This window comes from Phocoena phocoena, chromosome 6, assembly GCF_963924675.1.
Source record: "Phocoena phocoena chromosome 6, mPhoPho1.1, whole genome shotgun sequence".
Classification (NCBI taxonomy): domain Eukaryota; kingdom Metazoa; phylum Chordata; class Mammalia; order Artiodactyla; family Phocoenidae; genus Phocoena; species Phocoena phocoena.
This window is the reverse complement of record NC_089224.1, coordinates 76809037-76831747: the sequence shown is the minus strand read 5'-3', so window position 1 is coordinate 76831747 and position 22711 is coordinate 76809037. Positions and strand designations below refer to the sequence as shown.

The 22711-nt window shown below is 44.1% G+C and overlaps 1 protein-coding gene across 1 annotated transcript in view; it reads right to left on the bottom strand.

Annotated features, from left to right (window-relative positions):
* Window positions 1-1516: 1516 nt before the first annotated feature.
* Window positions 1517-22711, bottom strand: part of LOC136125074 (spermatogenesis-associated protein 31D1-like) — an 82595-nt gene continuing 61400 nt past the window's right edge. Inside the window, exons 3-7 of the mRNA XM_065879903.1 lie at window positions 7404-7560; window positions 6602-6647; window positions 5965-6025; window positions 5407-5683; window positions 1517-5248 (exon numbers count right to left, since the gene is read on the bottom strand). Of these exons, the coding sequence (XP_065735975.1) occupies window positions 1517-5248; window positions 5407-5683; window positions 5965-6025; window positions 6602-6647; window positions 7404-7560 (4273 nt within the window). The remainder of the gene's footprint in view (window positions 5249-5406; window positions 5684-5964; window positions 6026-6601; window positions 6648-7403; window positions 7561-22711) is intronic.

Here is a 22711-nt window from a genome sequence, read left to right as displayed (position 1 = left end):
TTAGTGAGAGAAGGCTGTAGTGGACATCTATTTTTGGTTTTTTGTTTTAACACCCAGTATCCGTAAGTCTTTCTGGAAAAACTACCTCAAGTGCTCTCTAGGATACTCACCCTATTCTTGAGTCCCAGTCTGTACAAGTAGAGTTGCCTTCCCTCTAGACCTCATTGTAAGGGTGGGTATGTGTGCAGCCTTGGCCAAAAAAAGGAGGTCCATGGTAAGCCCCCAAATGTCTGATACCCCAGTGCATAGTCTAGGACTCACCTCTGGTTCATGAGCTGCAGGTATCCTGGGGGAGGCGTACCACGGCTCCACCAAGGCTATGAATATCAGTGGTGGCACCTTCATCTTGACTGGTGAACTGTACACACTAAGGGCGATACCTTGTATATTCCCACCAAGCATAGATGGAAAGAAAGCACCATGATCACCTTCCCCAGAGAGGGGGATGCCATCCTTGGAGATACTGTTTTAGTACTCAAAGACACCCCCATGCCTTTTTGATAAAAGGCATCAGTGTGCTGTGCAGTTCTCTGGTCAGCCTCAAGGACATGGTGCTTGGATCAGATTGAGGAATGGGGGAGCAGGACAGGGTCAGGATATGGGAACGATGAGGCATGGACTTTGTTCCACCAGTAAGGACATTCTTTCTCTTCACGTTTTCTTACTTTCCCACTCACTTTAAGACATCTTTTGCTTACTCTCAGCTGTATTTTACCCTGGGAAGTAGGTGGCTGCCTGGTCAACATTCCTACCACTGACAGCTGCGCGGTGGTTTTCCTCTGCCAAAAAAAAAAGTCATCAATTGAGCAGCCCGAAAAAATACCCAGGGAGGGGAACCACTTCCCCAGGGTGCCCTTCTAGTAAGGAAACCTCCATGTCAAGTTTAAAGTACACTCTCCCGATACATTAACATGACCCACATAACAGATTCTCAAGCAGCTGCTGTGCTGTTCCTGGACCCTACGGCAACTAGCCCAGGGTCCAGTAGAGCAACACCTCCGCCCAAATAGTGCCATTCAGGGTTCAGCCCCCTGTAGGAGCCTCTGGTCACTGAGTTCTAAATAACGATTAAGCTGTTGTTTCTTCTTCAGCATTATTTTCAGAAAGTATACCTGTCCTTAACGCTCCTCAGGTATAAAAGACCTATCTTCCCTACTTCTCTAAAGGATATAAAACGATCAGCGAGGGGGGAGATGTGGGCTGCTATACATTTTCATTAAGGCTAAGCTAAGCGGCAGAAGACAAAGCCCATCTCCTCAAATTTCATCAGGGAGGAAATGGGCTTTGGGGTGGGGGGTGGGGTGGCGGGGTTCAGCAAGAACTCCAGAGGACTGGTCACCTTTTAGCCAAAGCCAAAGGAAGCAATCAGTAAGAGCTGAACTATCTCCTTCCTTTCCCTTACACATAAGCCCTGAGTTACCCAAAACCCATGCCCCCAACACAGTACACAGAAAAGATACACTATTATTAGATAACTATTTATTTGGGAGAATCAATAATCTCCACAAGGAAGGAGTTATTTCTGGATGGGAAGTCTTCCTCCCTGGGAATTCTGGAGAATTGTTTTCTGTCTAAAGAGTAGAGACCGATGTCCAAACACAGTGCCTTCAGCAGTGCTGAGAGCAGCCGTGGGTGCCTGGCCAGCTTGATGCCTGTGGGTGGGGCTTGGATGGGGCACAGGCTCCCCGTGGGACACTAGTGGGAGATGTCTGTGACATAGTTGCTGGTCCTTGAATGCCACAACTTTCTGGAGGTGTCTCTTCTTATTTCTGATCTGTCTTGTACTTGGAGGATAACTCTGGCCAGCAAAGATAGGACTTGATATCTGATGGCAGGACTTGATATTTGTCACTTTACAGGAGGGAGCCCTGTAGTTGAAAGGATGTCCCTGGACAGGCTGTGTCCGGACCTGCACTTCCGCCTTTTGCTGAGTTTTCCTCACCTGCACTGGGGGAGGACGCGGCCCTTGAGAGCAGGTGACATCAATTGCATGCTGACACCCCAGTTTCTCTACTAGGAACTTCCCGTTGTCTGTCACGATTTTCTGAGCTTCAGTTGTCCCAGTAAAGGCAGCTTTACTTTTAACTAGGCCTCTGTTCTGCACAGTTGATATGGGGCTGCCCTTTTCCTGGGCATCTTCTTGACTTTTGTATTCTATCCCAGAATAAAGCCATTGCAAGAAGTGCATCATTCTTTTTCCGTTATGGCCTTCAGGAAGAGGCTGTCCCTTCTGTGATAGGGTCTGGGAAGACTTGCTCGCAGGTGTCTGCCCTAGTACCATCTCCTGAGTAGGGAAACTCTTCCTCCTAAGTTGGGATGTCCCCAAGCCTTTATCCCCTCCATCAAGCTCTTTTGCCTTGGGCTCCAGAGGGCTCGCTCCCTTTGCAGTTGGTGGGAAGTTCTTAACCCGGCACCTCCTTAAGGCCTGCTTAGGGGCCCAAGGTTCCTGCTGCTGCTCCATCCTGATTCCTCTGTCCTCCAAATGGACATGCAGCACCTGGGAAGCTCTCATGTCCCCACCGGAGACACCTCGGGCATGAGTCAGTGAGGCCTCGTAAGTCAAGTTATCTGAAGCAAGGGATGTGTCAGTGGGTTGGCCTTGAGCCTGGCTATGCTCCCTGTTCTCCAGTTTAAAGTTTAACTCACAGAACAGTTGTTCTTTAAGGTCTAATGACTTAGGATCTTGGCGAACTGGTAATTTGGGTGGGGGGCTTCCAGTGGTCACGGTAGTTTCTGCTTTATTCTCATTCACATGTATCATTCGGGAGCTCCCTGGCTTGCTAGTTGTCACCATGTCACTAGTTTTTAATTGAAGAGGATCAAGCTCCTCAGCCGTGAATACCTCCCTAGACAATTTGGGCATGGAAACAGGTTCTGACTTCTCCACCTTTTTGCCCCGTTGCATTTCTCCTTTATCACTGGAACTCACACTCTTATGCTTCGGCTCATATCTGGCCCCAGCTTGCTTTGCAAGCAGCTTTTGGGGATATCTGTTGGCTAGTTGAGTCTGTCTATGACCTGCTTTCCTTGTGATGCAGAGTGAAACAGACAGACGAGTCTGTCTGGCATCCTTAATTCTCTGAACAACCTCTGCCAGCCCACGGTTGACATCAGAGCGTGATTGTCTCAGGACCCTCTGTCCTCCTTTGCCCACAGGCGAGGTAGCAGGGAGAGAACGATCCAGGACAGGGGCTGAATTGGTTGTTCCCACTTTGTCTCCATGGAGAGATTCAGAGCTTCCTCTAAAGGACTTGAAGCTCCCAGATTTGGAGTCTGCCTCAGAAATCACATTGGTTGAGGAGGGCAAGTTGGCATGAGACAAGGACCGGGATGAGGCATCTTTCAACTTAAAGATCCGTATGGATTCAAGGACCTTGCGGGGAAGGGCCCACAACATCCTCATACGAAACCTTTTAATATGGGCTTCCAGCATCTGTTGTGTATTGGAATCAACAAAAGTCAGGTCCTGGAAGGTATTCAGGGAGTAGGCCACACCCACTGATGATGGCAAACTTCTCTGTTTTGTTTGGGTGTGGGATTTCACAGAAAGAAGCAATGTTTGCTTGCTAGCATGCCATGAATTATGCACAGTCCCAGGGAGCCGACCCTCATTTATTTCTCCAAACTTCTTGCTCAAATGTACTTTTAGGACATTTTGAAGTTGTCTCTGACCTAGACTCTCTGCTGACATCCTTGAATTTTTCTCTGAGAGACTCACCATCTGACTGTTTAGGTCTTTCTCAGAGTCATACCCCAGATCCTTACCTGAAGAGCTCTTTGGGTCATTCAACAGGAGATCTTTTGGGCCATTCTCTAGGCTGTGTCCCAGATTCTTCCCCACACCTTCCTCTAGATGGAACATTTCTGAGCTCCTCTCATGGAAGCCTCCAGTTTGGCTCAATCCAACGTTTACATTTTTGCTACTCTGACCCTTAAACACAGAGATCAGTGAGACTCCATTATTGCTCACCGACTCAGATGCCTCTGAAAAACCATTTGGAGGCAATAGCAGTGACACCGACTCGTAGATTCTGCGGGGCAGGCCCCACCGGTGTTGGATGAGCCTCTTTCTAAGGTGATGCTCTAGTTTCTTCCGAACTTCATCACTGAGAGGAAACTCCCCAGGAAGGATGGAGATTGAAACATGGGCCTGGGGGGCCCGGTGGCGAGGAGTGTTAGGAGCTGATGGACAAAAGTCTTCCCAAGATCTTTGGACCACAGAGGGTAAACCCCACAAATTTTCCAGTTCTTTCTGTAAAATGTTCCATTCCAGCTGTTGAATTTCAGATGAGGAGAGAGACTCGGACTCATCCTGAGGTCTGTGGAAACTTACTCCACAGGCCCTGATCTGGGGTAGAGGATCAGATGGTATGACTGGGAGTGGAGACTGAGGGTCGGCCTGGGACTGGACCTGAGTAAGAGGTAGGGGCCGAGATTGAGGCAGGGTTTGAGGCAAGGGCTCAGGCTGAATCTCAGGCAAGGACAGAGGCAGGGGATCAGGAAGCACTGGTGATTCTTGGCCTGTGGAGGCATTCGAGTTTCTATTGAAAATAAAGATTGAGGAACTGTCAGCCAAGACATGAACAGCAGAGGGCAAGGACTCGCTGTGCAGAGACGGGAGGCCCCAGAAGAACTGGGTAGGTTTTTGCTGTAAATGGTCCTCCAGGGTCTTAGGATATGGGGGCTGCTGCACATGCAGCTCCTCTGGTCTGTCTTTGCTGCTCCGAGAGGGAAGGCAGCCTGCCGAGTCATGCTTATCAGCAGTTGACGCTAATATTTTCCATGAAGAGTTTAGTTGGTAGACTGGCCTAAGTTGTTCTGGAAAAGAATCTTTTGCATTTTCCTTTTCCTTCCACATCAGGAAATCGCTCCTCTTTTGGACTTGTCTCTCCAGGAGTGCCAGGACATCAGGGCTGAGAAGTGAGAGGTTACCAGGCTCTACAAGGTTGGCTGCAGGGTCTCCCCCAAAAGAGGCCTCTGAAGAATGGAGGTCAAGAAACTGTTGATTGAAATCACATTGTGCCAGTAAGATGGAAGTTGATTTAGGTTGAGTCACAGATAAAGTGCACTCTGGCTGTGGTGAAACAGACAGAGTTGGTGGTGCATGATGGCAAGCAAAAGAATCGGGGTGATTCATTGCCTGGAACAAATCTGGTAAGGGATTGATATCTTGGGAAAGGGTGGGGTCAAGAGAGAAAACGGTATCCGGAGACAAAGTGGCCTCCCGTGGGAGAACAGGATCTGCTGTCTGAGTGTCATGTGGTAGGAGAGGGGGAAAGGCAAGGGGTTGGGGTGGGGAATACGCCACTGGGAATTCGGAATCCAAGGAAGGAAAAGGCTCTGGTGCCAGAGAATGACCCAATGGGGAGGGTGAAAAAGAGTCAACTAAGGGGGTCACTGGGCTACGGGAGAGAACGGAGGGGGGCAGTGCAGAAGGCTCAAGAAAGAGGCTGGTGTTAGGTCTCTTGGAGGGACTGTTGAGAAGGCAGGGGACAGAGTAAATGATGACTCAGTCACAGGAGCTGTGGAAGCCAACGGGGACACAGAGGAAGTAGAATCTTCCAGGGCCTCTGGGAGTAGCAGCTGATTGATCTCAGCAGTTGCATTATTACACACCTCACAGAAGGGGTCTGGACATAAGAGCCGACGAACGCGGGTGTTGTCATCGTGCTGGCCCAGGAGGCTGCAGAAGACGGGAAGTACAAAGATGCAACCAGGACCAGAATAAGGAAAGGGGGACCTGCTGGCCTGGCAAGGGTGGGGTCATTTGAAGCCTGCTGCCCCTTCACGTTGCTCCACATCCATGAGTTCACAACATGCTCAACAGCCGTCACCTCAAGGCCTTCATCACATACTCATTCCTGTGCTATCCCCGGCCATGACTACAGCAGGTTGCACTGAATCCCTGGAATTGCATAGAACATGCTAAGGAGGGATCAGGAAAGAAGGGGAAAGACTAGTCACCTTTTCAGAATAGAAATCAGCTTCGTTTTCTCCTCTATTTCTGTCTGGTGACATCTCCAACCTGAGAAACCAGGAGAGTGGGTTATATGTAGCGAAGGTAGAAGCATAGGTATAATAAAGGAGTCCCCTTACGGGAAACCCTTGGGATATTAGAGTCTGAAAGACCCAAGAATTAGTAGATGAGGTCAAATGGTCAATGATATTAACATGTGTATGTTGCTTCTTGTAAAGTACTTTCACATGCATTTTATCTCATGTGATGCTCAAAACCACCATGTGAAGCCCAGGGATCAGTGTTGCCTTAGAGAGGGATCTGATCATCCAGGAAGTCAAAGGACTTTTACAAAGTCAGGACACAGAAGTTCTGACTCTTGACATCTCACATGGCCACCTGTTGGGAAACACCCATTGCCCAGGCCCATCACGGGTTCATGCCCAGCGATGAGCAGAGCAGGGGATCTGAGGAGTGTCTCAGGCTCTGACTGCCCTCCCACAAGCCTCTCCTCTGAGAACTCTGGTTTCTGAGAGAAACTGTATCTAGCAGTTGACATCCTCAGAGATCAGGGACCTTGGATCTCATGGAAAAGGCAGGAAGGGTCACCCTTGGAGAGTTCAGGTGGGATAGGCAGAACCTTACCTTTCGGTGTTCCACCTTTCCTTCTCCTCTTGGCTCTGCCCTGACGCTGAGAACAAAAAGAAAAGAATGAAGGGCTGGGGCTCATTTCTCTCACTCCTCTCTAGGAAACTCAGATATTCATTACCCATGAACAATATGACTCTTTTAATTAATAGAACTTTATGTTCCTTCCTTTTATCAATTTTAAAGGCTTAAAATGCTTTCGATTTTTTTCTTCTTTGACAAACTCAAAGAAGGACTTTTGTCTATGAGATCCACACTTGATATTCCCAGTCAGAAGTCATCTGCCCAAGGAGGGCATAGCATCTGAGGCCAACAGTCACGTCCATGTCCCTCAGATAGGACCCTGTATCCTGGAGCTCAGGCTCCAGCCTCTGCTCAGAGGCTCAGCATTGCCGCTCTGATCAGCCCAGCACAAAGGAAGGCTTTGTCGAGTGATGCCTGACATGAGAATGTACTCATGATCAAGCATTAGGGAACTCTGTTCTCCTGCAGAGATCCCAAACTCTCTAAATAACCCAACCCTGGACCACAAAGTTACTGCGAAGTTATTGCTTGGGATTTTATCCTGGAGTCCTCCAAACACTCAGATGGGACATGGGCTTCAACTGGAAGCCTTAGTCCGCCCTGAACTCCTAGCCCTGCCTGGATTCTTTCCCTAGGAGGATGATGTTCTATCCTCTCCTTGAACTTCCCATCTTAGGTGTCTCTCTGAGCCAACCAAACTCATTTTAAAATGGGGGAATACAAATGGAAACAACAATAAAGAATCTCTGTTGGGGGCTCACCCAGGGCTGCTTACCTTTCGGATGTCTTTGGTTTTACTGAAGGTAGGTGAAAATGGCAAGCTCACCAGGTACCACAGGAACAGAAGAAGCAACACCAACTCGTACAGGACGATGAGGTTTTGGCAAATATCCAAGGATGTTGAGTCAAAGCTCAGACATGGGTCAGTAACGCTGTTCAAAAATGAGAGAACATTCCATTCTCTGAATCCCATTTCTGAACCGCAAGGCTGCCTGAGCATCCTGAGCACTGAGAGTGTGGGTGCAGTCCCAGGCCTACATCACAGAGCACTGAAGAGTCACAAAGGGTTTCTGAGTGTGGGGGAGGGGACAACATGGAGAGGGTGTGTCCACAGCCCCTCCCCCACCCACCAGTCCAGCAGACCCTTCCGCCCCTGCTGGGCCTTCCAGGTCCCTCTGCCCTACCCTGCCATCCTATTTTCCAACTCCATCCTTTCATGGTTTCATATATTTACAGAAATGAAATTTTCTGCTTGTCCCATCTGTAACCCAGATACTACCTGGGTCCCCTTTACTGTCTGATAGAAACTTGACTTGGGTCTCACCAACTCCACTGCCTTAAGTGTCTGAAATACTGTCTGGAATTTTTGCTTGTACCCACACATTTATACTCAGGATCATATACGTCCTTAAATCCATGTTTCCTATAGAATCTTTTCACTACACAAACCCAGTTATAAAGAACTTAAAAGTTCTTTTATCCAGTTTTCTAAATGTTGAATAGGGAATTTTGCTTTGTGATGCAGTCAGCCATTACCACCTTCAGTCAGAGGGGCTGACTCAAATAATTAAAATGAATAATTCATTATTCAACATTCACAAAACTAAAGTTACTATAAAATAAATGTAAATAATTAAACTTTCACGAGATCTTGAGAATAAGTCTGTAGCACTTATTTTTCTGAAGTTAGTGAAGCTTAAACTGCATAAAGACTTTTAGGACATGCTACACACACACACACACACACACACACACACACACACAAACACCCTTTGACAAACCAATCTGGTATTTTCAAATCTACGAATAAAGTGTTTTCTCATTTTATTCCAATCTTCCATCTTTCGTTTTGACCCTACTTCTTCTTACTCTACCTAAAATACAGACAGGCCCTGCACTCTACATCAATTTTCTAACATGTGCACAAATCCCTGACCTCGTCAGTTTGGGCTGCCATAACAAAACACCATAGACTGGGTGTTTAAACAACAAACACTTATTTCTCGTAGTTCTGGAGGCTGGGAAGTCCGAAATGAAGGCAACAGCAGATTCTGTGTCTGGTGAGACCTACTTCCTGGTTCGTAAACAGCTGTCTTCTCCCAGCAACCCTGCAGAAAAAGTGGGTGAGAGAGCTCTGTGAGGTCTCTTCTATAACAGCACTAATTCCATTCATGAAGGCTCCACCGTTAGGACCTAATCACCTCCCAAAGGCCCCATCTCCTAATACTATGATATCATACTGGGCTTAGGGTTTCAACATATGAGTTTGGTGGGACACAAATATTCTGTCCATAACACCACCCAAAGGCTGCGCTAAGCCCTCTGGTGGCAGGGTGGGACCTAGGAATGTCAAAGCCTTAGAGAAGAATCAAGTCTTGAGCAGCCTTACCTGATTATCCTTGTGGGCCCTGTAAATATAATCTTTTCTTAAGTGTGCCTTGCCACAAAGGTTGAGAAGCTCTGCTCTATATAATCATCCCCATAAATGTTTGAAAATCAACTACCTGTCATGCTTTTTTTCAGGCTCCTCTTGTCAGGTTTAAATAATCCCAGTATTTCCCTCCCCTCTTCCTACATCTTCCTTTCTAAACTCTTTATCTTCATGATAGCTGTTCTCTGAACTGTCTCCTAATTTCTCATGTCTTTCTTAAACTGTGATGCCCTTTATTTGACACCCATGGCCTAGCACAGTTACTTGACCTCCTGTGAAAGGGTGAGACAGCCTTCAAACCCACAGAGTCTTCTTTCAATTATGCAGGAACAGGTAACCTACGCTGAGGATAAAATCTGCCAAGAGGCACCACTTCCTCCTGACCTTGATATGCAGCCTCAGCCAAGTTTTCATTTAATAAATATTTACTGCTGGAAACTAGGAGACACAAGTACCTGTAAGTCACAGCCTCTGTCCTTAAGGACCTCATGGTGCAGTTTTAGGGGAAAGCCCTACACAGGTCAACAGTTACATAACCGCACAGGAGAGGTCCCCCATGGCATTTGTGAATTGGCAAGTGATCTCTGGAACAGATCAGAGAAGGGACAGATGCTATGGGTGATAACTGCTCAGACATTTTATGCTCCTTAGGAAGGTATCCCTGCATGCCTCTCCAATTTTCTGATAAAAATTAATGATTCTTGGAGAAGATGGTCAAAGAAGAGCTTTTCTCTTTTAAAAGGGCACATATGGACTAGATATCCTTACATACACGTGTGTGCCTTGCGTGTAAAACTTATAAGAGGTTTCAATAAAAAGGCTTTTCCCAAAAGTTAATAAGATTCCTTTTCAGAACGTGGTAGAGCTCCTTCAAAATTTAAAGAAACAAAGGACTAAATGTACAGCACTTTTTTTGCTTTTTTTTTTTTTGCTTTTTGTACCAACCACAAATAAACTCCATCGGTATTTAGTAGGAGAAGTTCACAGCACTTACCCTTCCTAGACTAACATCAATTATAAATTATAAATTTATTTGTCTAATTTGTAAAACATTTTGCTTTCAGCGATCTCAGTGGATTTTCACAAACATCCTGTGATGTAAACAGTACAGGTATTATCGTGCCCATTTTATCAGTGAATAAAACTGAAGCTCAGAGACAGGAAGAAACTTCCTTAGATCGTTCAGCAAGTAAGTAGTAGAGCCCTGACTACTAAATTCCCCACATTCTCAATGCTACTATTTTAAACAATATAAATAAGTGACTTCTTAAAAAGTATACCCTGGTACTAAAATTAAAGTGGTTATGTGATTGAGAATGTTCACTTTATCCATTAAAGGATGCCAAATTTGGGAAGTATAGAAAAGCTATTTTTGGCATCCTAGCACCTCTTAGGTACCTTTTCCTTATCATTCTTAGCACCAGTATCTTGATGAGTTTTCTCTATTGCCCTCTGAAAACCTACTTTCAAGAACTCTATTACATATGACTCTCAGTAAGGTATAAATGAATAATAAAAGTTTAAAATGTCATCCCTCCCAGGAACACACTTCACACATTTTACATATATCTAACCCCAAAGCCTTGTAATAAAGCTCTCACCAGAGCATTTCAGGCAGCCATCCTGAGGTGGCAGTGGTGGCTTTCAGTAGCAGGAGATCTTCTCCTCTCCCCCCAATGACATCTTCCCAGTTGACCTTCGTCACCACACAGAAGTCTGGTCCCAGATTTCAGCATGCACATGGTTAGATTATCCCCAAGGAAGAGTATTTTCCAAAAGCTCTACTAGAATAGTACGCTGCCTATTGGAGGAGACTCAGTAGGGATAAGTCGTTCGTCTAGGATTGTCACATGTCCTCAGTGCTGTCGCTCACATCCTGGCCACGGTCCCAAGGATGAGCCACGTAGAGGGAGCTTTTTTTAGGTTACCAAAAAGCCTGAAGAACAACAGATTCTAGAGCAGAATCCTTTAAAACTGCACTTAACACTGCCGCTTTAAGATGTTCTTCATTCATACACACACCACACTTTCAAATGAACTCTACCATGTAGTATTTCTAGTAGAAATATCAAGAAAATAAGGCATTGCCTCTGCCCTCAGGCAGGTCATAGTTTGGTAAGTAAAGCCTGCAAACAACTATAATAAGGTGATATGAAGTATAAAAGAAGTAGGAATAAGAACACAATGAAAATACAGATAAAGGAGCAATTAATTCTTCCGCCAGGAGGGAGACGAGAGAGAGGCAGGGCAACTTTCAGACGTAGTGCCCACTGAGATGGGCCTTGTGAGGTCACCCCTCCTCCTCTCCGTCCTTGCCCTGGCCCTCTTCCTGTTCCTCACCCCCTTCCTCCTCATCCTCCTTTGCTTCTTTCTTTAGACTTCAATTTTTAGAGCAATTTAAGGTTCACAGCAAAACTGAGCAGAAAACACAGAGTTCCCATATGCCATCTGACCCCCCAGCACCCCTCCACACACACACACAACCTCTCCCACTATCAACATCCAGCACCAGGACTTCCCTGGTGCCTCAGTGGTTATGCCTGCCAATGCAGGGGACATGGGTTCGATCCCTGGTCCAGGAAGACCCTACATGCCACGGAGCAGCTAAGCCTGTGCACCACAACTACTGAGGCAGTGCTCTAGAGCCTGTGAGCCACAACTACTGAGCCCACAAGCCACAACTACTGAAGCCCACGTACCTAGAACCCATGCTCTGCAACAAGAGAAGCCACTGCAATGAGAAGCCCATGCACCGCAATGAAGGGTAGCCCCCGCTCACTGCCACTAGAGAAAGCCTGCGCACAGCAAAGAAGACCCAACACAGTGGAAAGGAGAGGGGAGGGGAGGGGAGGGCAGGGAAGGGGAGGGGAGGGGAAAGGAAAGGAGGAAGGGAGGGAGGGAGGAAATTAAAAAAAAAAAAATCCAGCACCAGAGTGGGACATTTGTTACAATCATACCTACATTGACACGTCATTATCACCCAGAGCCCATAGTTTACATGAGTTTAGACAAGTGTATAGTGGCATGTATCCACCATTGTAGTATCATGCAGAGCAGTTTCACTGCCCTGAAAATCCTCTGTGCTCTGCCTCTTCACCACATCCTCCACCCTAACCCCTGGCAACCACCAATCATTTTTCCCGTCTCCAGTGTTTTGCCTTTTCCAGGATGTCATATAGTTGAAGTCATACAGTGTGTATGTTGTAGCCTTTTCAGATTGGCTTCTTTCACTTAGTAATATGCATTTAAGATTCCTGCATGTATTTTCATGGCTTAATAGCTCATTTTTTTCAGTGCTGAATGAATACTATTCAGTTGTCTGGATGTACCACAGTTGATTTACCCATTCACCTTAGACATCTTGTTGCTTCCCAGTTTTGGCACTTATGAATAAAGCTCCTATAAACTCTTTTTTTAAAAAAAACACGTTGTTGAGGCATAATTCTCATACCATATAATTCACCCATTAAAAGTGTACAGTTAAATGACTTCTAGTATATTCACAATGCTGTGCATCCATCACTATGATCAATTTGAGAACATTTTCATCACTCTAGAAAAGAAACCCTGTTCCCCCCAGCCTTCACCCTTCAACCTCATCACTCTCCCCAGCCCTAGGTTACCACTAATCTACTTTCTCTATAGATTTGTCAATTCCAGACATGCATATAAGTGGAATTATACAATATGTGGCCTTTCATATCTGGCTTCTTTCACTGAGCATAATGTTTTCAAGGTCAGTCCATGTTGTAACATGTATCAGTACTTCACTTCTTTTCATGGCAAGTAATATTTCATTTTATGGATATACCACATTTTGTTTATACACTGATCAGTTGTTGAACATTTGGTTTGTTTCCACTTTCAGCTGTTATGAATAAAGCTGCTATGAACATCTGTGTACACATTTTGGTGCAGACATATGTTTTCATTTCTTGCTTATTCATGTTTGCAATAACTTAAAGTCACACTTTGTCTAAGTTTGTTGTTTTCTGAGATTTTGGGAATATAACCATACCAGACTCCCTATAAAATGAAAGCTTTGGAGTCTAAATGCAGTTTTTGTCAAAAGTCTGGGTGCATCAATTTGCCCTCCTGCCAACACTCTCAAAATTAGCCCTTGAGTCAGCAGGAATTATGGTGATGCATAATGCTTAACATTTAAAAGTAATGAACACCTTATGTTCTCAAGTTCCTATTCTTAGAAAGTCAGAAGAGGGTGTGGGAAGAGAAAGTGCGATCCAGCCAAAGTGAACATGAGCAAACCTATAACATATATAAAAGTGCATGTCTGGTCACACTAAAGCATTGGGCATGTGTCTGAGGATGAGAGTAGCAAAAAGAATGAGGCTGAAAAAGAAGGGGACTCAACTGGGAATGACTGTAAATGACAGTTTAAGAAGCCTGAACTCTGGACCAAGGCGTGGGAAGCTAAGGTTTTCATAACCAGAAGAATGGCATTCCCAGATCTCTGTTTTGGGAAGATGACTGGCAAGGTGACTGAGAGTTAGGGGAAAACGTGCAAATTATATCACATAGGACTTTTTCTCTTGCAGGTGATAGAAAACCTAATGAATTCTAGCTTGAGCAAAAATTTTAATTTATTGGCTTCTATTTCTCTACAACACAGGAGCAGATTCAGCTTCTGACTTGCTACCTCTTGGTTCTGCTTTCTTGGTGTTGACTCATTCTCAAGCCACTTCTCTTATAGTCCCAAGATGGCATCCAGCCAGGAAAAACAGAATTGTTGTCCCAGTTTCTCAACCAAAGTCCCAACATTCAAGTGACTGGGACCAGCTCAGGTCATAAGAACACCCATGAAATAATTACTAGGAACCAGAGAATACTACTGGCCTAGTCTAGTTCAGTGCTACTCAAAGTGTGGTCCGTGGACCAATGCCTGTTTCCACATTTTTGTTACCATCTGCAACAAGATAAGTATAGACAATGGAATATTACTCAGCCATAAAAAGAAACGAAGTTGAGTTATTTGTAGTGAGGTGGATGGACCTAGAGTCTGTCATACGGAGTGAAGTAAGTCAGAAAGAGAAAAACAAATACCATATGCTAACACATATATATGGAATCTAAACAAACAAACAAAAATGGTTCTGAAGAACCTAGGGGTAGGACAGGAATAAAGACACAGAGAATGGACTTGAGGACATGGGGAGGGGGAAGGGTAAGCTGGGACGAAGTGAGAGAGTGGCAATGGAGCAAATGTAAAATAGATAGCTAGTGGGAAGCAGCTGCATAGCACAGGGAGATCAGAAGCTTTAAATTAGGTCCCATTTATTTTTGTTTTTATTTTCATTGCTCTAGGAGGTGGATCAAAAAAGATACTGTTGTGATTTATGTAAAAGAGTGTTCTGACTATGTTTTCCTCTAAGAGTTTTATAGTGTCCGGCCTCACATTTAGGTCTTTGATCAATTTTGACTTTATTTTTGTGTGTGGTGTTAGACAGTGTTCTAATTTTTCTTTCTTTCTTTTTCTTTCTTTCTCTTTCTTTCTTTCTTTCTTTCTTTCTTTCTTTCCTTCTTCCCTCCCTCCCTCCCTCCCTCTCTCTTTCTCTCTTTCTTTCTTTCTGTGGCATGGCTTGCAGGATCTTAGTTCCATGACCAGGGATCAAACCCAGGCCCTGTGACTGAAAGTGCTAAGTCCTAACCACTGGACGGCCAGGGAATTCTCCTAATTTCTTTATTTTACATGTAGCTGTCCAGTTTTCCCAGCACCATTTATTAAAGAGACTGTCTTTTCTCCATTGTATAGTCTTGTCTCCTTTGTTGTAGATTAATCGACCATAGGTGCATGAGTTTATTTCTGGGCTTTCTATCCTGTTCCATTTATCTATATATCTGTTTTTGTGCCAGCACCATACTGTTTTGATGACTGTAGCTTTGTAGTATAGTCTGAAGTCAGGGAGCCTGACTTCAGATCCATTTTTCTTTCTCAGGATTGCTTTGGCTATTTGGGGTCTTCTGTGTTTCCATACAAATTTTAATCTTTTATAAAAGATGACTTCTTTCCCAAAATGTTGTAATGCTTATTTGGTAAAAGAGGTCTTGGGGAGTGAGAGCTACAAATATGGAGAGGGAAAAAGAGTAATTCCTGAGTGTTACTGAACTGTAGACAGATTTCTAGAAATACTAGAAATTGTACTTGGTAGACCAAATAGATACATTTAAATGAGGATTCCAGGAAATGCTGGGCATTGCTTTGCAAATGGCCATCTCTAAATTTTACAGATATTATGTCCACTCACAAAGAGATCCATGGGGTTTTCCAATGTTTCTTGCCCTTTGGTCTACAGTGTAGTTTCTCAAAGAGTGTTTACAATGGATGATAAGAATTATATAGAAAAAAATAAAACAGGAGGGTCATGTTCAGAACCCATATATATGGACACTTGATTTATGATAAAAATGAAACTACAAGAAGTGAGGAAAGAATGGCCATTACAATAAATAATGCTGGAAAAACTAGACAGCCACAAGGGGGAAAATTATGTTAAATCAAAGACATTAGATAAAAAAGAATAATTCACACTGTGTATCTGACATCTCATAGTACAAAGCAGTGCTTCTCAAAGTGTGGCCCATGGGCCACTTGCATCCAGGTCACCTGGGTGAGACTTAAAGATATACATACTTGAGCCTACCTTAGACTTGTTGGTTCCCTGGTAGTAAGATCTAAGAATCTGTATTTTTGTCAAACTCCCCTAGATGTTTTTTAGTACACTAAAGCTTGAGATTCACCAGCAAATCACTTTGCAGTTAGAAAAACAACTATCTGAACCCTGGCTCTGCAAATTTATGGGCTAATTAATTAATCTGTCTAATGTAAGTTTTCTTTCCAGTAAAGTGGTGATAATAATAACTTACCTCATAGGTAAGTTGTGATGACTGAATGAGATATTGCATATACAGTGCTTACCATAGTCCTGGTTCATAACAGACACTCCATAAATGTTAAAATTACTCTCCATATCCAGTAAACCTGATAAAAATGATGTGTTTTCAATCATAAACAACAAATTTCCATTGTAAAGTTATAATTTTGAACTAGTATTACTGTATATAAAGGACAGTACCTTTGTCGAGCATACTGACATGTAAGTGGAGAGTATTTGATCTTGTGAACTTGTTTGGAGGTAATATCTAGACAATATAGCCATTCATTCATACACCTGCACAAAAAAAACTGTGGTCCCGTCTAAAATATGCAACCTTATGGGACTTCCCTGGTGGCGCAGTGGTTAAGAATCCGCCTGCCAATGCAGGGGACACGGGTTCGAGCCCTGGTCCAGGAAGATCCCACATGCCGCAGAGCAACTGAGCCCGTGCACCGTAACTACTGAGCCTGTGCTCTAGAGCTCGCGAGCCACAACTACTGAGCCTGTGTGCCACAACTGCTGAAGCCTGTGCGCCTACAGTCTGTGCTCCACAACAAGAGAAGCCACCACAATGAGAAGCCCACACACCACAATGAAGAGTAGCCCGCACTCGCCTCAACTAGAGAAAGCCTGTGAGCAGCAATGAAGACCCAACACAGCCAAAAATAAATAATAAATAAATAAATGTATCAAAAAAAAAAAAAAAAAGAAAAGATGCAACCTTAGGTCTTGTGCATGTGATACAATGAGGGACATCTGCCCCATGACCCCAATGAGCTAAATCACCTTGGGAATGAATGTATGGCAGATTAATTCATTCAGCAAACATTTACTGGAGGATTATGATGTTCCAGGTACTGTGCCAGACTCTGAGCATTAAGAAGAGAAAGCTGTGGTCCCTCCCCTCCAGTAGCACACAGTTTATGAGATGTTGCAGCATGTTATCTTCACATTTACATGTATTACACATGCAGCAATTGTTTTACACATTAGTTACACATTAAGTTTTTTGTTAAATGGCTAGGAAACTGGAAAAGCCTGGTTTGTTTGGACAGGCTTTTTGGAATTAGGGATAAAAGAAAAATATTAAACAGTACATTTACTGTACCTAGCTTCCTCTCCTCCTCATGCCTCCCAAAGCGAACATTTTTCTTTGACACTTTGAAAACAATGCTCCATTTTCTTCTAGCACCCAGCACTACTGAAAGTAAGCGTGATACAATGAGTAAATGAAGGAAACTGCCCCGTGAAACAAAAGCTACCTTAGCAACTTCTCTGGTCTGTCCACTCATCTCCTTGCTCTTCGGTACTCAGGGACTAACTGTCAGTGCTGCAAAGTGGACAGCTACTTCAGAAAGTAATGGGGAAAAGAGGTGACAAATCAGGGCCTGACTGTGCCCACTCATAACCAGGAACACCTGAGATTCAGGTGAGACGTTCTGCAGAGACCGTCTATACCAGATTCCTAGGATTACCGTAACTAAGTTCCACCATAACACAGTTGGGTGGCTAAAACAACATAAATTTATTCTTTTGCAGTCTGGAGACCAGAAATTCAACAGCAAGGTGTCAGCAGGGCCAGGCTCCCTCTAAGGGCTCTAGGGAAGAATCTGTTCCATGCCTCTCTCCTAGCTTCTGATAACTGCAGGCAATTCTTGGTATTCCTTGTCTTGTAGCTGCATTGCTCTAATCTCTGCCTCAAACATCACATGGCCTTCCTCTCTCTGTGTCATCTCTTCTTATAAGAACACCAGTCCTTGGATTACAGGCTCAATCTATTCTACGATGTTCATGTGAATTTGACTAATTACATCTGAAAAGATCCTGTTTCTAAATAATGACATTCTAAGGTTCCCAGTGGATATGAATTTGGGGGAGACACTATCCAACCCAGTCCAGTCTCAGGAGAGCATGGTCTTAGGGGAAGGCGGTAATAAGGGTTAGTTGAAATGCAGGCAGGCAGCAGATGGGAGCAAAGGCCAGGAGGCAGAAACAGCGGCGCACTTAGCATCCAGCAGCACTGATCTATTCAGGATTGCCTCCCCACCTGTTCCTACCTTCACTGACAGGGCCCACGTGTCCATTTAGGCATAAGAGGCACAGGGTCAAGGTACCTTTAGGGGACTACGAAAATGTTTCAATCTCTTTTAAAATCTAAAGGAAAAATAAATATAATCCAACCGGGATTATACTGATATTTATATCAGTATAGTCAAAACATACAAGTTTTAATATTTTTTATGGAGGAGGGGGCTCAAGTGCTTAAGGCACACGAAAGTCATAATGCAGCCCCCTTTACCAATGTTCATGCCCATGCTCTCGGGTGGAAATGTCCTCCCTCTTGCATCATCCATCTTACCCTTCAGGCCTCAATTTATGAATCATTTGTCTTGGGGAAATTTTCCTTGAGAACATTTTCTCCTCCATCTCACCCCTATTGCATTCCCCCACATACTCACACCTAGCTTGGTTTATGTGCTCCTTATGTGCATAGCTCTATCACTCCATCTCCACATTGATTTACAATGACCCATTCCTACGGAGTCACTCAGAGACTCAATAGCAGGTATCACTGTGATGCAGATGCTATTGGTGCTCCACCTAGATCCACTTTGCCGTTATCGTGCCTCAGATGTCATGAGTGCATGGCTCACACTCCAAGCCTCCCAGAGAAACTGTCCTTGCCTGACAGAACTGTCTGGCGGTGCTTGCGAGCCCACATTAGCCTCTACTCAAACCCACCTCCAAGGGTGGTCCATAGCTAACCAGTGACCGATAGCAGGCTTGTAACAGCCCAGCCCCCTTGCCAATGGGGAGAATAACTTGTATGGTACCATTCACTCTCCAGAGTGTCCCGTGAAATCACATCATAGCTTAGCTTCTTCCCCTGCCCTATTCTGTTTCCCCACCACATATACAGCATTCCCTCAGGATTAAATGGCTTGCTAAGAATACCCACATCAATCTCTGCTTCTAGGGAGCATGACCTGAGACATTTTGAATTGCCATGACCAGCATTAACAAACTGGCAAAAAACTGTCTAATAAATGAACATATCGAATGAATGAATGAATGAGTGGACAAATGAAGGAATAAATGTTGGAGAGACATGGAAGCAAGCATCAAAGACCTACACAGGCCTTTACAAGGGCTGAACTGATAATAAAAGAACTTCAGCCCTTGCTAAACTAACAGCTCGAGCACAGGGAGAAAAGATAGGCATGTAGGCTCTAGAACAATGGCGTAAGACAGGTTTACTCACAAAAACTGGGGAAGAGCCTGACAATTAGACCTGAAGGACAATGCCTGCTGTGTGCCTGGTTAGTCACTTCCACAAATACCAACAGACTAAGATGATATTAAGCCATCAAAACTGATGAATATTTCCTTAAATTCTCTCAGACCTGATTGGCCCAGAGCTGGGGACAAGATGAGTTTGCAAGTTTGGATTATGAGGTTAGTTCCAATGAATATTTGGAAACAATCATTTGTTGATGAAAGGCTGCCTTGGGGGCTTCCCTGGTGGTGCAGTGGTTGAGAGTCCGCCTGCCGATGCAGGGGACACTGGTTCGTGCCCTGGTCTGGGAGGATCCCACATGCCGTGGAGCGGCTGGGCTCGTGAGCCATGGTCGCTGAGCCTGAGCGTCCAGAGCCTGTGCTCCGCAACGGGAGAGGCCACAACAGTGAGAGGCCCGCGTACAGCAAAAAGAAAAAAAAAAAAAAAAAAGAAAGGCTGCCTTTGAAGACCTGATACCTTGTGATAGTACCCTGGTGATCCTAAAAGTGTGGTCCTCTGGAGCCAGTGTCAGACAAGCTGGGAAAATAAGAGAAGATTTCATGGCATGGAATTTCTATCATAGATATGATTCTTTGTAATTTAAGCAGATCCTCTCAACCTTTGCAGCAGTTTTGGAGCTGAGCAGATGGCAGGGGAAGGCTTGTCTAAGTGGTGAAGTTTCAGCTGCAAAAGGCAATTCCTAGAATGACAATTCAGAAACTCATTTCTCCCAACACTTAACATATTGGCAGAGGGTTCATGAAACTTTTTAGGAAAACGAGAAGGAAGCAGTGCATCAGAATAAGGCATCCTATGTTTGGTTAGGTTATATGGAAGCAAACACTACTGAATCCAATTCTTCCTTAGTGTTTGCTATTCCCAAGGCAGAGGGCCAGACTTGTTTGTAAATTAAATAATACCAAAAAAGCTAAAGCTCAGGGTCTGCAATCTAAAAGACCTCCGGCACACAAAGCAACTACTAAATGCATTCTAAGTTGCTCCAACCCTGGCTGGCATTACAGACCCCTGTAGTTTCCAGCTACATCTTATAAAGCCCCAATCCCCGGGCCATGGACCAGTACCAGTCCGTGGCCTGTTAGGAACCAGGCCACACAGCAGGAGGAGAGAGGCAGGCAAGCGAGCAAAGCTTCATCTGTATTTACAGCCGCTCCCCATCGCTTGAATTACCGCCTGAGCTCCGCCTCCTGCCGGATCAGCGGTGGCATTAGGTTCTCATAGGAGCTCAAACCCTGCTGTGAACTGCATATGCGAGGGATCTAGGTTGCCCGCTCCTTATGAGAATCTAATGCCTGAGGATCTGAGGTGGAGCTGAAGCAGTGATGCTAGCACTGGGGAGCGGCTGCAAATACAGATTATCTTTAGCAGAGAGGTTTGACTGCACAGAGACCATGATAAATCAACTGCTTGCAGACTCATATCAAAACCCTCTCAGTGAGTGGCAAGTGAAAACAAGCTCAGGGCTCCCACTGATTCTGCGTTATGGTGAGTTGTATAATTATTTCATTATATATTACAATGTAATAATAACAGAAATAAAGTGCACAAGAAATGTAATGTGCTTGAATCATCCCAAAACCATCATCCCCCCACCGGTCTGTGGAAAAATTGTCTTCCATGAAACCAGTCCCTGGTGCCAAAAAGGTTAGGGACCGCTGTTATAAAGAAACAGCGAGTTTGTAGAAAGAACATAATCTGGACTCAAATCCTGCCTCTGATACTAAATAACTATATTATCTTGAACAAACTGCTTTTCCTTTCCGAGCCTGTTTCCACAAATGTAACATGGGGATGGAGGTGGGGGAGGGAATAATAGCAATCTCAAAGGATTATTGTAAAAATTCAGTGTGATAATGTTTATGAAAGTAACTGGCAAACAGTAGACTTTAAACTCATATCAGTTTTTCTTCATTTCTATTCTGCCTAGCTTGGCAGAAGTTTATGTCAAAATAGCTGCGTTCTTTCAAACCATTTCAGCTCTGGCTCATCTATAATTTTTCCTTTATCTTCAAGTAACTTTAATATTAAAGTTTGTGTTCCTTGAAATTCCATAGCCCTTATTCTGTGTGAATGAAGCAATGAGGTCCGGCTTTTGGGATTTTAGTTTCGATCCTTTGCATTGCGTATGTAACAAACCATAAATGCATTCGATATTCAGAAACTATAAATGTATATTGTCTTTTAGTGAGGACTGAGGACTGGTTGTTTTAATTCAGTTTAAATTACTCAAATGCAACAAAAGTGTTATCAACTGAGATTATTTCTGTGGCAAATAATAGAAAAGCTATTCAACTGGCTTTAAAAATGCAGGGAATTTACTAGCTCCTGTAACTGAAAAGTCCATAGGACTTTCCATGGGTTGGTCCCAGGCATGGTTTGCTCTATAGACTCTGGCTCAATTTTTCTGCAGTTACCTCAGTTCTGTCTGCCTTCAAATGTTGGCTTTGTTCTTGGGCTGGCCTCATAAAATGACTGCCAGCAGCACTTATGGTGGTTCCGCAGTCACATCCAAGGGTAGAACAAAGGCCAAAGCCAGTTTTTGGAAACGTCATCATACAAAAGTCCCAGGCTTCACTCTTACCGGACTACTCCAACACAGTGTCTGTAGGATGGGAACTGCTATGCTCTGACGGGCTTAAACCTGTATCAATCACTGTGACAAAGAACTGGGATTATTCTGAGAGGCTTAGATCAAGCAGAACCTTCCTCTGGATCTGAAGATAAGGTTCATCCCTCCTAAAGTCCATGGCTGTCACTCAAGGAAGCTGAAATGGATGACAAATTCAATGTCTGCTAGAACTAAAAACGAAATTTTAGCAATTTAGTACAGTGTTCCTAAATGTCTGGTTTTTTCTTTTTGAAATTATCACTTATTTCACTACACTGAACTCTTTCCAAATAAAATATCACACTTTAGCATCCAAGGGCAATGTTACACTGAGAGTCAACTAATACAAGGCAAGACATCAGCAGGAATTTCAGGACATCAAGATGAGAGCTCTTCTTTCTTGCTTTTTCTCTCTCCACTTTCCCTTATTTTTGTCTCCCTCTATTTTCTCATGAATTTTTTTCCTCACTTTCTTCCATCTATATTCCTCTTTTTCTTTTCTATTTTATCGTTTTCTTTTATTTATTTTTAACATCTTTATTGGAGTATAATTGCTTTACAATGGTGTGTTAGTTTCTGCTTTATAACAAAGTGAATCAGCTATACATATACATATATCCCCATATCTCCTCCCTCTTGCAACTCCCTCCCACCCTCCCTATCCCACCCCTCTAGGTGGTCACAAAGCACCGAGCTGATCTCCCTGGGCTATGTGGCTGCTTCCCACTACCTATCTATTTTACATTTGGTAGTATATATATGTCCATGCCACTCTCTCACTTTGTCACAGCTTACCCTTCCCCCTCCCCATATCCTCAAGTCCATTCTCTACTAGTTCTGCATCTTTATTCCCGTC